Source organism: Galeopterus variegatus, unplaced genomic scaffold (genome assembly GCF_000696425.1).
Source record: "Galeopterus variegatus unplaced genomic scaffold, G_variegatus-3.0.2 Scaffold778, whole genome shotgun sequence".
In the NCBI taxonomy this organism is placed as follows: domain Eukaryota; kingdom Metazoa; phylum Chordata; class Mammalia; order Dermoptera; family Cynocephalidae; genus Galeopterus; species Galeopterus variegatus.
The window spans coordinates 220,899-236,977 of NW_007726889.1; the positions used below are offsets into that span (position 1 = coordinate 220,899).

General features: G+C 34.2%; 1 protein-coding gene across 1 annotated transcript in view; it reads right to left on the minus strand.

The window, feature by feature from the left end:
* Positions 1-16,079, minus strand: part of PCM1 (pericentriolar material 1) — a 98,611-nt gene that overhangs the window by 57,674 nt on the left and 24,858 nt on the right. Inside the window, exons 7-17 of the mRNA XM_008572384.1 lie at positions 13,580-13,689; positions 11,737-11,953; positions 9,385-9,588; positions 8,279-8,330; positions 7,977-8,134; positions 7,611-7,846; positions 5,513-5,664; positions 5,241-5,370; positions 3,704-3,844; positions 2,979-3,169; positions 1,514-1,717 (exon numbers count right to left, since the gene is read on the minus strand). Of these exons, the coding sequence (XP_008570606.1) occupies positions 1,514-1,717; positions 2,979-3,169; positions 3,704-3,844; positions 5,241-5,370; positions 5,513-5,664; positions 7,611-7,846; positions 7,977-8,134; positions 8,279-8,330; positions 9,385-9,588; positions 11,737-11,953; positions 13,580-13,689 (1,795 nt within the window). The remainder of the gene's footprint in view (positions 1-1,513; positions 1,718-2,978; positions 3,170-3,703; positions 3,845-5,240; positions 5,371-5,512; positions 5,665-7,610; positions 7,847-7,976; positions 8,135-8,278; positions 8,331-9,384; positions 9,589-11,736; positions 11,954-13,579; positions 13,690-16,079) is intronic.

The following is a 16,079-nucleotide window of genomic DNA, read 5'->3' on the forward strand; positions in this document are numbered from 1 at the left end:
GGCGGGAGCGCCGCCATGCTCCCAAGCGCTGCACTCTACCGAGTGCGCCACCGGGCCGGCCCCTCAGTTTTTAAAATATGGCAATAAACCCTGATACCCTCGCCTATGGGCCAAGATTCTTTTAAGTTCAAAGGAATTATCAAGTATGGAAAATAGAGGGGGGAAATTCTGAATTTCTAGTCTTGTGCAATCATCATTTTTAACTGCTTTCCAGCCTTTTTCATTTATGTTTTTACAAAAAAGTGTCCAGAGCTGGCCACTTAGCTCCGTTGGTTAGAGTACCACCTTGTACACCACGTATAAGGGTTCGGATCCCTGTACCAGCCAGCCATCAAAAAACAAGCAAAAAGTTAAAAACAATAAAAAAAGTTCAAATAATTCTTTAATATGCAAAATGAAAATAGTTATATCACAAGCATCTTTCCATTCTTCAGGCTTTAAGTTTAGTCATATAACATTCCATCATCAAGTGGAACCACTATGTCTACTTAATCACCTTTTATTCATAAGAAATTCTTCACTGTTATCATAATGCAATGAACATCTTTGTTATTGACTATAATTTTTCATTTTTGCTTAATTCCCCTAAATAGGAGTAAAGAAGAAAGCTTATAAACCTTGATCCAGTCTAGCTGGAATCCAGTATAACACTCCTGGTATAATAAAAAATATATCTTATCTTTGTCCCTAGTTCCTGGCACAGAGCTCCTAAAACCCTTGGAATCTCCTGAATGACAGAGATTTTGTTATCCATAACAAGCCCCTTTCAACCATACCTTAGTTTATGCTAATGAGGTTACTCCCCGAGGGCCCTAGACAGCTTCATGATGGGGGATAGTTGCCAGAAAAACCAAGCAGGTCATTAGAGGTTTATAACTTTCAGACCTACCCCATTCCCAGTCTCCAGGAATGGAAGAGAGGCCAAAGATAAGAGTTCAATCACCAATGGCAATAATTTAATCAATCATGCTGACGTAATGAGATCTCCATAAAAACCTCTAGACAATGGGGTTCAGCAAACTTTTGGGTTGGTGAATACATCAAAATGCTTAGAGGGTGGTATGCCCGGAGGAGGCATGGAAGCTCAGCACACCTCCCCACCCCATATCACCCTACGCATCTCTTCCATTTGGCTGTTCCTGAGTTGAATCCTTTATAATAAATCAGTAAACATAAGTGTTTTACTGAGTTCTGTGAGTTGTTCTAGTGAATTATCAAACCTAAAGGGGGGTGGAGGGAACCGCAAAATTTGTAGCCAAGTTAGACACAAGTGCAGGTACCCGTGGTGACCATGGATTTGCAACTGACATCTGAAGTGAGGGAAGTCTTTTGGGACACTAAGCCCCTTAACTTCTAGGGTCTGCACTAACTCTAAGTAGTGTCTTAACTGAGTTGAATTGTAGGACACTCCGTTGGTTTTGGAGAATTACAGAAATGCAGAATCGCTTGGTGCCAATCAGAAAGACCTGAGGCTCTTCAAATCAACAAAAAAAATTAAAACACTAAAACTAACCTATTTTTAGTTTCCTTTATATTATAGGAGTTATGATTCACTCTGTTAGGAGGATACATAGAAAAGTTGTCATTGGAACTGGCATCTTGATCATCATCTTCCTCCTCTTCATCTGTCCGAACAAGTCCTTCAGAAAGGTAACCATCTTCATCTCCTTCTTCATCTAGTGCACACTGGGTAGAACCTCCCCAAGTTGCCATTGTTCTAGTGATTAAGAGACATAATAGATATCATTTGGAGATGAGCTAAATACTTTGCCACCTATTATGTGCCAGACATTTTATCAAACACATATATACATATGTGTATATAAAATTTCATTTAATAATAGTAACTCTTTGAGATAGGTGGTACTCTTGCTATTGTTGGTGTATTAGTTTGCCTTCCACAAAATGATTCTTCAAGTAAATTAAAATAGTCATCATATCCCCTGGGACTTTCTTCCTAAACTAAACCTCCCTCAATTTTTCCTTGAGTGAGTTTTCTAGATCAGTGCTGTTCAACAGAACTTTCTGCAATAGTGGTAAATATCTACTACATCATCTAGTGCCATCCAATAAAGTAGCTGCTAGGTACACATGGCTACTGTGCACTTAAATGTGGCCAATATGACTGAGAAAATGAATTTTTAATTTCATTTGATTTTAACTTAAATAGCCACTGGTATCTAGTGACTGCCATATTGAAAAGCACAACCCTAGACCAACAGTTCTGAAACCAGATGCTCATCAAAACTATCTGAATAACTCTTAAGAGAACAGATGTGCAGTGCCCAGAACAGAATAAAATATGTGCCTTGATCAATAAAATACATATTGGGACTCCAAGAACAGGAAAAGTTCTTCTCAGAGGAAGAAAGAGAATGAAGCTCGAAGCAATTGTTCCAGAAATACGATCTGGAGTTACCAAAAGGTAAGGTGACAACAAATCTGGATTTCAAAATTTTAGATATAAATATTACTACACAACTAAGTAATTTACTGATCTTATAGTTGATCAACCTCTAAGAAATATTCTAAATGCAGAAATTTCAAACTTAAATCCTAAAAACTAAATGTTGATTATAATAAAATGTTTTAAGATCCTTAGCAACCTTACAAGCAGCAGATGCTCAATTTAAGTAAAAAAGTGCTTATTTCTGGCCTGACAGAAAAACGCTATAAAATAGCAAGCATTTTCTTTTTACATGCTTAAAACGTAGATAAGGAAATAAGGCTTATACACAAAAGAAATCTATAATCACCATCTGATCACGTGCCATAGTAATTTAAAAGAGAAAGCTAATGCTATGAGAATTTAGAATATAAAGTGGCTATATTCAGTAAAATGACTCACAAAGGTGATACTTAAAATACTGGCCTCACTGAAATAGCAGATATGTACCATGGTATAGAGGGGAAATGAGGCCTAGCCAACAAGTCTTAGGTAGGTGATGTTAAAAAGAAGTGATAAAAACAACTCTTACTTTTCTGTTCTACTTTGTTGAGGAGTACAAAGATTTTCAGACCCACCACTTCTCAATGACACAGCCACTGGAGATGTAGTTTCAGCTAGACCTTGCCTCCTCTGATGTTCAGCCATCAGAGCTTCAAGTTGCTTTCTTCTCTGTCGCAGCTCTTCCCTTAACATTTCATGTCTTCGCATTTCTGACCACAACTATTTTTTTTAAAATCATGGTCAAGTAAATATTTGAATTTTCTGTAGCCTTAAAAAATAACAGGCTAAAAATACTGTAAGTACCAACAAACCTTTCTGTTCTCATTTTACCCTTTTTACACTAAGATATCCATGGAAGTTAAGTTTAGTGATGAGTAAGAAACAATTATGCAATCATTAATTCTTAATGAAAATAAGCAGCAACCAAATATACTTTCATGAACTATTTAGGAAAACTTATTTTCTATAAATCACTTATAAATAAAATACCAAAGGATAGGTCTTTGTAACTGAAATGATTACTATTTGCTGCAACTATCCCCTTATAATGCTACAAACATTTACTAATAAACAGCTTGACTATTTTGAAAACCCCATCATAATTATTTTATTTGGAAAAAACTGGCTTCGTCCCCCAACCAAAAGACACAAAACACACTAGCATTTAAAAACATTTTTCACAGATACTGAGTTTCTCTTCTTAAAATGTGCCTTAAGGGCAACTCAGGAACAACAGGGTACAATTTACAGTACCTCATTATCTACCACCGAGGAATCTTCAGGCTCAAAACCAGGTTTGCTTGTACTGGCCTCATTTTCATTAACAGTTGGGGTTGAAGTAACAGCTGGCATATATTTTTTTGTGGGACAATTACCCACACTAGCAGCTGACAGCTAAAAAAGAATTGGTAAAAACTATTAGGAAGAATTAAAGCAACTATATTCACTTCATAAAAGCAGTTATTTTAGTTCTTCTCTAGGACTCTAGTGCCACATTTAATCTGTTATCACCAGACCCAAACTGCCATCATCATCCAAAGATAGCCTGACATAAGAAAACTAAATGTGAATACAGGCTAAAGTAGTAACCCTCAGGAACAAGAGAGACTACAGAGATAAAATGTTACTGTGGAAAATGTACTCAACTCAACTCTGCCACATATTCTTCTAGACATTATTTAGATTACGTATAAGGGAAAAAATGATTAGATAAAGTAGAAAAGGTAAAGAGTCTAGAAAATAAAGTCATATAAGAAACACGTGCTTCCGTTTGAAAACAAACTCTGAAGAATAAAACTAACCAATAATTTTAGGAAAATCTCAAAAAGAATTGTTATTCCCTTCCCTATGTTAACCCTATACCTCATTAGCTGACATGGTCAAAGATAGCTTATTCTCTGTTAAATCTCAAAGACCCATGTATAGGGGACTACTTAATTAAATGCATATAAAAAAAAGTATATACATTTAATATGAAACTACACATAATCATTTCCTTTGGATAACTTAAGGTGGCTTAAGGGCTTTGTTAAGTAATTTTAGTCCAGTAAGAGATGGAAATGCTGGTCCATAACTGCAAAGTTCAAACCAGAATATTTTAATAAATAGTTATAAGTACTCACGTTCTGAATCTATGGCTAGCTAGCCCACTAAGTAAAAAACTGAAAATAATCACAGTTAATTCTTATGTGCTGTCTTTCATAGTGTAAATATATATCCATAACCCATTTCATTAATCACAAAATTAACAGATATAAATCTGTCCCCTCAGTATTAGAAAAAGGCAAAGACTACAGCAGCCCCATGATATCCATTGGTACATATCCATGGAACCAACCAACTGCGGATCAAAAAATATTCAAGGGGAAAAAAATGTGTCTGTAGTGAACATGTAGACTTTTTTTCCTTGTCAATACAGCAGCCCCATGATATCCATTGGTACATATCCATGGAACCAACCAACTGCGGATCAAAAGATATTCAAGGGGAAAAAAATGTGTCTGTAGTGAACATGTAGACTTTTTTTCCTTGTCAATATTCCCGAAACAATGCAGTATAAGAACAATTTACATATCATTTACATTGCATTAGTTATTAGAAGTAATCTAGAGATGATTTAAAGTATAGGTTATATGCAAATACTATACGATTTTACATCACAGAATTGAGTATCTGCAGGAGTCCTGGAACCAATCCCCCATAGATACCAAGGGATGACTGTACTTTTGGCTAACATTAGGTTTTAAACATCTTTTTCAGACAAATGAAAAGCAATAAATTTCATAATTACCTGTAGGTCAGGACATGCCTTTTGCAATGCTTGAATTTTCTCCTGAATCTCAATCAGTTTCTTTCTTTCTTCTTGCAATTGTTTTAGCTCTCTCTGTTGCTGCTGCAGTTTAGCTTCGTAAAATTTCTCTCTATAATTAAATTGACATATTTGGGGACTCCAATAAAATTTAATGACAGTACTAAGCACAACATAACACAGTACCTAGATGATGACCTTCTCTGTAACAGGCACTAAATTTTTATTAACTGAAGGCCAAAAGCTTAACATACCTTGCCTTTTCATTTACTCCAGCATCTTTCTGTGTTTTACTGGCATTTCCTCTAGAATTATTTGAATTTTGTTTGGTGTTGTCTTCTGCTGGGTAGAAATCATCCACTTTTGAAGTATTGGCAGAGATCACTCCTTGAGCTGCATCACCATCCTAAAACAGTATCATTATATTAAAACAATCTTGATATCTAAAGACATTATCCAACTCACACCTTAGTAAATACCACCAGTCAGTAAACTTCACATAATATAAAAAAATTAAAGCAGCAGAGAAAGTACGTGTGTGTTTGTATACATGTTTATGTCTTCCCCTTAACAGTTCTTCTTATAACAGGAGAAATTTTAAAAAGTCAATCTCAGTAATGGTTAAATAAGCTCAATATATCGATATAATAAAATGTAATCAAGGATATGGGAAAACGGACTCTCATACACCATTGATTAGAGTACCGATTAATACAGTCATTCTGGAATGCAATTAAGCAGTATCCATTAAAATTAAAATGTAAATAAACTATAACTAGTAATTCTACTTCAAATCTAACCTTGAAAAACAAATGCATACAGGCTTGTGCAAGAATGTTCAGTGGGGCATTGTTTCTAAACAGTGAAAGACTGCAAACAACAAAAGTATACATTAACTAAATTAAGGTCCACTGATACTACAGAAAACCATGCTGCGGCTAAAAAGAATTATATGTACTGTACATAAACACACAGTATAATAATATTTATATTTTATATTTATCTATACATCTATATTTCATAATTATTTATCTATATAATTATATAAAACTGTATATACTGACATGAATAGTTCTCCAAGATATTGTGGAGTCAGGGGAAAAAAGCAATCTTTAAAATAATACTCAGTGTACTATACAATTTTTAAAAACACAAACATAAAACTTTATGTACTTTTTTTAATAGATGCATAGTGATGTATGTAAATGCACAGCAAAGGTCTAGCAAAACAGAATCTGTAATTTCTGGGAAGGAGAACAGGATTATGAGCACATTCACCTTTTACCTGAGTAATTCAAAGTAAGTAGCATTTCAAAAGAAGCTGTGAATAATACTTTAGCTTTGCATTCACGATAAAAAACATTTTACATACCTTTATAAATGTGGTTAATTTTAATGTTTATATTCCATTTTTTTCAACCTAAAATAAGCTAAACAAACCTTAATGAAAATAAGCATTCATTAATTTTATCAGAGGTGTAACACCTGCTGATATTATCTAAGTTATAGTTACCATCATTAGAAGTTTTTGCCTCCAAATCATACAGATTTTAATACTTCAGAAAGCTTCTCTACAATATTTCTGTAGTGATTACATCACTGCGAAAAACTTCAGGATATATAACAGATGAAAAACATGAAAATAAGTGATTTTTAAAGTTACATCATTTTTTGTTGCTCTAGATAGATCATATCTAGTCTGTAAACTGCAAAAAACTAAGTCTTTGAAACACATCAGTCAATACAGAAATGTTAATATTTATGTAATTGCATGTTCATGTGTATAAACTGCTTTTTAAAATTTATATGAATAGTTCCAACTTTATTTTTTGGCCTTACTGAATAAGACAACATATGGTTTTTCTTTTATGAAAAGTGGGTCAAGATCTCAGGTTCTGATATCAGGCATTCTAAATTCTGGCTTGGATAGTTGTATAACATTGGGCAATTAACACCTCTTCAATCTGTTTAAAATCAGCCTTATTGAGATGATATAAGGCCAGAGTCATGAGCAAAAACCACACAACAAAAAACCCTGTTTTTGTAAATAAAGCTGTATTGGCACACAGCCTTGCTCATTTGTTTATGCAATATCTACAGCTCCTTTTGTGCTGAGAAGTTGTAACAGAGACTGTAAGACGTACAAAGCCTAAAATTTTTACTAACATCCTTAATAGAAAAGGTTTGCTGACCTCTGATGTAGGCATGTAAAGTGCTAAGCATTTAAACCTGGCATATAATAAATAAATGTGTACTAGTATACCAACATAATTATCAGACACATACACAAATTTTACTTATAAGTAAGACTATACTATTTGACAAACAGTATTTTAAAAAAACAATATTTACCTGTACCATAGCAACGAGATCTTGTAACTGTCTAAGTTTCTGTTTTGCAGCCATAAGTCTACTGATCTTCTGCTCAAATTCAGCATCTTCTGGAACCTCATCAACCAGACTGCTCCTATGACTAGATACTGAAGCTCCACTTACTCTCTCCTCTTCTGCTTCCTCCTCCTCTTCCTCATCATCTTCACCATCAGCAACATGAATACCCTGTTCTCCTTCTCTATTATATCGACAATCTGTTGAAAACATGTATCATTAAAATCAATTAAACTTAAGAGTACTAAAGAATCTACTAGAAAAAGTACCAGAAAATCTACTTCACAAGACTAATATGGCAAAATTATCTGTGAATATAGTCAATCATACCTAAAGAAGGAGGCATATTTAGAGCCCTTATGTTGGCAGCAGATCTGTTGTTAATTTCACAATTAGAATTAACTGATCTCCCATCTCTATTATTAGAAACGCATTGTGCATTACTATTACTATTTACTTCGTTCCAGGTGGCAGCTACTTGTGGATTTCTAAAAGAAAACAGCCTGAAGTTATTTAAGGTTATAAAAAACGAAATCAAATTTTAAAACCGCTGATTAAAATGATTCCAAACTAAGAACACTGGTTATTACGTTTTTCCATTTAAATTCAAACTCTGAATAACTGGCTCCTACTCTTCATTAACTTCTGCATATGTGCTATTTGGAAATTTAAGAAGAAAAACATCTGAAAAATCAAAATTACACCTAAAAATAAAGGGGTAGGAAGATGCTAAATTAGATACTTCTTATGATTCACTTATCTCATACCTAACAAACCGCAAATTTACTTAACTACTGTACTCAATATTTCCCTATCTGCATAGGGGTAGGAAGATGCTAAATTAGATACTTCTTATGATTCACTTATCTCATACCTAACAAACTGCAAATTTACTTAACTACTGTACTCAATATTTCCCTATCTGCATGACTATTCTATCTTTTGCTTTGTTCTCAGTTTTCCATTAAGAAAAAAATGACCTTTCAGAGTCATCAGGGCATACAGGCGTGACACTGAGGGTTGCGATCCCGTTACCGGTCACGAAAAAAGACAAAAAGGAAAAAAAAAGAAAATGCAATATTAAAAATACTTCTAGGTTTCTTAAGTATCAAAATGGAAAGTATTCAGTTTAAATACTACCTCTCAGGCAAATCAGGTATACAGACATTATCGAGCATTTACAGAAGATTCTCAATTTGTCTACAATTATAGCGACCTATAAAGTATATATATGTAATACGTTTACCAAAAGTAACAATTAAGTCTATTGAGATCTTACTAAATGCCAAGAACAGTGCCAATGTTTTTTAACCCTAAAAACACCTTTATGAACAGAACAGACATATTATCATCCCTTTTGCAGATGAGGAAACAGGCTTAGTAGGGGTAAGTTATTTGTCCACAGTTGCATAACCTTGTGTGATACAATTTTCAGTGCTGTCTGACTTTAGAGTCTGGGCTCTAAACCATTTGCATATAGAAATATTTTAACTGTAATCCTAGCTACTTTTGATTCTTTATTTGAAAAACAAGAAAATAACATCAGTTCACAGAAATTACCTGTGTTACAATGTTACATTTCTCTTGGCCAACTCAAAGAAGGCACATTTAACACACACCAATGTTTATCATTCATAATAAATTCAATTTTGCCAGAATTTTCAACAAAGGAAAAAAACCCAGAATTTATCCCTATTATTTAGTTCTAAGCTATGTAAACAATTGTAAAAAATGTTTTACTGGAGTTTTTCAGTTGGATTTAGATGGTCTTCATTTTCACATTCATTCTGAGAGATTAGAGAAGCCGTAGGATAAGGAACAGATGATGTGAGACTATTGGATTCTCCATTGACAACCGGTGCTAAGCCTACAGGAGCAGAGACAGTTGAAGTTGTACTTCTCTGATCCACAGTTCTTTGAGGAGAGGCTGAAGAAGGCACAACTACAGGAAAGAAAAAAGTTACCAGTTACCACAAATAAACAAACATGGTATTAGGCAACACTTTTTCACAGTTTGCTTAGATATTAAAAAAAAAAAAGTAAAAAATCATTAATAATTTCTATAAATTTAAATTTTAGAAACTTAAAGCTACACCTAAGCCACTTGTTTATTAACATACTCCACAACTAAACACATCAAAATGCACACAGAAGACACATTTTTACTTCTTTCTTCCAGAGATTCTATCACTTTTACATTATAGTCACTTGGCTAAAACAGAAAAAAAAAAACAAAAAGGAAATTGATGAAAATTATGATATTCTACCTTGGAAAAATAACTAGAAAAGTATTCTGATAAACGCTAGGTTAAGTTAAGTAAGGACACTGTGTATGATGTGCAGTACACAATCTGCAAATTTTAATAGAGTAGCCCTATCTGATAAGGTCTTTGTTTTTCAAACCTACAGCCCAGAAGAGTTACATTTGGCCATCAAGACGAAGAGTTTCTTGTTCCAGGAGACAAAGCAAAAGTGTTAAAGTGACTGTGGTACATCCACACCATGAAATACTACAAGACAATAAAATTTTCTAGTTAGATGATGGCTAATTCTCTACAGTCCTAGAACTAAACTTTAATTACTTTTCTGTCTACATACACCAAACAAAGGTATCATATATGCCTTCAAGGGCAATCTATGAAGATTAAGAATCTTTGCACTTACCTGTCTCCTACTACTGCAAAGCTATTGTCACTTATCTCTTTTTCACAGAGAGAGACCATTATTTGCTCCTTACTTTAATACCATAATTACTGTAGCTAGTTTCCAGTAGTTTCTGCACTATATTCCTTGACTATTCTATCTTTTGCTTTGTTCTCAGTTTTCCATTAAGAAAAAAATGACCTTTCAGAGTCATCAGGGCAGAGTGCTACTTTCTTCACGTGTATAAAACTGACCACAACACGTTAAGCACAACTTTTGAATTTTAAGTTTTTCTTAGTTGTGCTTATGTTTGTAAAGGATAATGACTGGGATTATACTCTAGAAGAGGAGTAAATTAACATGGGTAAGAAAAAAGAAAGGAGTATGTTTCAGGGCAGGAATAGTACAGTTCTTCTGGGAGTGGCACAGAAACAGATGTGTGGATAATAAGGAACAAGGACTCCAGAAATGACATTTTTATCCCTTGTCTTTTCTTTAAGTAAGACAGCGGCTGAATTGTTGAATAATAATGACCAGTTAGGGCTGACCTACTGACTCCAATTTCCAATGCAAGCCCCAATTACTATTTGGACAAGAGGCAGGAACCAGGCTTGAGAACATATTACGATAGCAATTGAACAGTAGTAACTACATGTGAAGACAGAGCAAGTAAAACATCATTGGAGCAGAAAAAAATAGTTCCTATAGTAATATCTGCTTAAGATGACTATTGATGTATTTAAATATATATATATATAGGCCCAGTGGTTCTAAGTTGTGTACTTTCTACACTAAACTATATGTACTATATAAGTTTTTCATATCTCACATTTGTTTTTTTCTATAAACATTCCCTAAATCTGTTTCACAGTACCAGCGTTGTTTTTTTTTTTTTTTTCCCCTTTTTGTCTTTTTTCGTGACCAGTAACGGGATCGCAACCCTCGGTGTCGCGCCCGCACCGCGCTCAACCAGTGAGCAGACCGGTCTCTATATAGGATCCGAACCCTTGGCAGGCACGCTCACAAGCACCGCACTCTACCGAGTGCGCCACCGGGCCAGCCCGAGTACCAGGGTTTTTAAATAAAAATATTAATTGAATTAGCTTTTCCTTAAGGGAAAATTTTGAATATATTAAAAAATACATTATTAGGTCCAAATATCAAATAGTTACCTTCTGTGCAACGTTTCCCTTATTAAAATCCTACCAATTTTTCAATGCCCAACTTTATTCTTTCCCTTTTCTGAATTATAAAACAGATTTACCATCTATTTGGCTTTTATCATATACTCGCTTGTTATTTAAAAACTTTTCACAAGCCTTATCTCCCTACAAAATTTTTAATTTTCTTGAAGAACTATATGTTCATTCATCATCAAATACTTACTTAAAAACTATTACGTGCTTAAGTGTCCTCTACCTAATACTACTAAACCAGATTTACTTACATGATGAATTGTTCAGATGCTGATCTCGAAGTATATGAAGTTCTCCAAGCAATTTGTCCATTTTTTGTTTCTTTTCCTGTAGCACTCTCATTTTGCTAAAAAGTTGGACTTTCTCATCAGGTAAATGTTCTGAAACTGATGGATTCCTGCCCTGGGAAACCTCTCTAGTTAATGAAAGACTTTCCGCCTGTCTTCTATTGTCTGGAACAGCTGGAGGCTTATAAAAAAACAAAGAAGAAAAATTAAAACTAAGGCAATTAAAGGTTGAATTCTCACTTTTAAAATGCATAAATATTCTTGGGCCGGCCCGGTGGCGCACTGGATCAAAATGCATAAATATTCTTTATAAAGAAAGAGAAATATGTACCTACGTGGTACTGGTGGATAAGTATATGCCCTTCCTATTTCCAAATTACATATTATTTCCTAATGTGCTATTATAACATACACATGGTTTCATACACACACATAATCCCACAGTGATCTTAGATTCACTGGACATATTAACTGGATCTAAATTAAGTGATATCAATGCCACATGTTATATAGAATAAACCCTCAAAAATCTCATTCTCTCTCTTGCCATCTTTTTAGAACTACCACCATCAACTTTAACTTCTTAACCTATCAATTTTTCCTACTACTTCTCTCTAATTTTCCTCTATTTAAAAAAAAAATTATGAAACATTTCAAGAATCAACTAAGGCTTAGGAAATCATATAATGAATGCCTCCCCTTAAGCTTAGTCAAATTTTAACATTTTCCCATATTTTTAAGAGAAATATAACATTACAGATATAGCTATAGCTCTATATGTATCCTTCCCCAATCCCATTACCCTCTCCAGATGTAACCACAATCTGAAATTAGATATCTGCCATTCTTATACATGTTTTTACTTTGTAATACCCATGTATGTATCCATTAAAAAATGTACATTCCTTACATATTTTTAAACACAAGGTAAGCAGTATCCTTAAGCTTCCACTCTTTATTCATCTACTCTGGTTCATTTACTGTAACTGTTGTGTAGAATTTAACCCACATATATAATTTATTAATCTATTTTCCTGTTCACGAATATTTAGGTTATTTCTGGTTTTTTGCTATTATCAAAATACTTCCATGAACATTCTTCTACCTGTCTCTTTTTGAACAAGTGAGAGTTTCTCTAAAGTAGGCCACAACAGGGTTACTAGAAATAAATTATTAGATATTGCTAAATAACTCCCCAAGATGGTTGGGCCATATTTTTATTTTCACTTAGTCAGCAAGAAGACAGGAAACACTTTATCTTCAATCATACTCATTTCCAGTGGAGAGGTACTAATTCACCCTTTCTTACTATCCAAGTCCCACATATTGAAAATTTGCATTTACACCATTATTTTAAAAGTTCATCAAATTGTAACACTTATTAACTCTCAAATTAAATTTAAGGACTTTCTTAAAATTGATAGTAAAATATTTCAAGGACATAAATTTAAACCTAACATAAGTCTTAAAGGTTGTAACCATTAACAGTCTTTCAGAGGAAAAAATGTATCATCTATTAGCATCATACGGGAAAATTTCACTAATCACTTCATTCAAGGTATATTTTCCTCTAATTTAGTGTCTCTCAAAGTATAGTCCCCAAAACACCAGCACTTGGAATCACATGGGGAGAAGCCTACTCCAAGTCTATGAATTGTCCTGGAGGCAGGTGGACCCTACTGACCAGAAACCTATATTTCTTAACAAGTATGCCAGGTGATATTTACACTCACTAAAGTTTGAGAACCACTGTTCTAATTAACGTGATTTTAAACGCAACAATACTTAAAAAAAAAAAAAAAGTTACCTGAGAATCACGAAGCTGATTATGAAAACGCTGAATTAAATCATTTAATTCTTCATTTAGTTCAGATGTGATACTGACTCCAGACACGCTACCTGTAGTTTCTGCAACAGCTGGAAAGAAAATTAAAAACTATTCATTAATATAAATAAATCAAATACCTTTTTAATTTCTGAGAAGCCAAAAATAAATTTTGAAAAAACAAAAGAATTAAAAAAATCTCACCTAACATATTTTGAAACTAGTAACCCTCATATTTATCTGGAAACAATCATTTTATTAGATGTTTCCATCTAACCTAAAAACAGACAATCACAAAACTCTATAATAGTGTTCCTTTTCTATTCCAACATTCTAGGAGGGATACTATTACATTCCAATTAATAATAGTGACTCAATGTAGTGGGGATGGGGCAGCTCTATCAGTTAGTTTAGGTTGAGGGAGCGGAAGGGAAAAGTGGTAGTCTGAAAAAGCACAGCTGATTCTGACAGGTCTCAATCTCCACGTCTTCTAATAGAATCAATGCTGGCACACTCTGATTTTGTACAGGGGCTGGCAAATTTTCCTTAAAGGTTCAGACAGTAAACGTTAGGCTTTGTGAGAAACAGTTTTTGTCTCACCTACCCAACTCTGCTCTTATAGGGCAAAAGCAATCATAGACAATACAAAAAAAATGGGCATGGCTGTGTTCCATCAAACTTTATTTCAGGCAGTGGGCCAATTCCAGCTGGCCATAGTTTGTTCACCCCTGCAGTAAAATAGTTAATTTACTGAAGTAGTTGCTTGTGATACAAGTCATACAGGCTTATCACTAATATGAAAATCTGAAATCTGAGATGCTCCAAAATCTGAGACTTTGAGCACTGAGAATACACTCAAAGGAAATGTTCATTGGAGCATTCTGGGTTTCAGATTTTCAGGTTAGGGATGCTGAACCAGTAAGTATAATGTAAATATTCCAAAGTCTAAAAATATCTGAAATCCAAAACACTTCTAGTCCCAAGCATTTTGGATAAGGAATATTCAACCTTTACTAAAAAACTGTGGTTATCTTAATTTTTAAAAAAATGACCTCATATTCCTAAAGCAGTTTTCTGGTGACAATTTTGATAGTAGTTACTGCTTTCTAACTCTCCTGCTCTAAAAGAGACAGTGGCAATAAACTGCTTCTGTTTTAAAGGTAAATACCAGCTTTTCCACCCAGAAATTAGAATTTCAAGGCAGGATGGAATCCCATGTATCTAGCACAAATTCTACACTGAAAATAAATTACAGTCCAGATAACTAATACACAACTTGCTAGTTAAATGGTGAAAGGACCACTCTTTCCCATAACTGTGTTCCCTCTCTTACATACCAGAAGATAAAATACTATAATTTTGAGTTTTCATCAGTATTCCCCTGCAAAATCTCATAAATACAGGAGCAAAATTATTTTAAAATTACTAAGCTGAAATTCCTTTCAAAATAGTATACACAATAAATTCAAATTCAAACTCCTGTTTAAAAAAGAAATTACCTGCTTATTTAAAAGAAAAAAGTTCATATTCAGAAACAGAAAGAAGACGCCTGACCTAGAAATTCAAGAGATTTGATACTACTAAAATTCTGTATAAGCCTAGGCAAGTCGCAAACTGTGTCAGAGTTCCTTCTCTGTGAAACGGAAATACGAATAAAAGCTCTGACAACTAACCTACAATTCTGTGATGATCAAATGAGATGATGTAAATGTAAATATTTGAGATTAATATAACCATCACAGGTGAGTCTTTGAAATCTGACACTCAAAACTTGAAAAATATTTAATAGACTAGTCACTAACCAAACTACTATTAGTCATTATGTTAAAATATGATAATTATATTTCCTAAATTATTTTTCTAAACATAAATATAAAAGCTAATGATACTTTGGATTTTACAAGGGAAAAATGGTGACAAAAATCTGTGAAATTATTACTATACACTATACTACGTACAACTATTTATTTATTTACTTATTTTTAGGTGAGTCAAGTGAAGCAATGAGACTGGAAAAAGTACAAAGAAATCTGTAAGTGGTTGTGATCAATTAGTTGTAAATACCACTGTATTTGGACCACCACAACTATATAATTATTAAAAAAGAGTAAATTACTTGAAAGTCATAAAGTTCCTTATGAAAATGCAAAATTAAATTAGGTATAACAGTGATCAGACAACTGAGTCAGTGGGCTGGGTTTGGACAGCAGGACAAACAGATTAACAGCAGAGTAGCCTCAGTGAGGACCTAAACTCACTAGCAAAAATGGAGTGCCCAATGGATATAAATTATTATTAGAATGGGATGGTGGGGGGCCAGCCCGGTGGCGCACTGCTACAGTGCGCCGCTTGGGAGCGCAGTGGCGCTCCCGCGGAGGGTTCGGATCCCACATACAGACCGGTTCCCACTCACTGGCTGAGCGAGGTGTGGGAGCAACACCGAGGGTTGCGATCCCGTTGCCGGTCCCGGTCCGGTACGGGC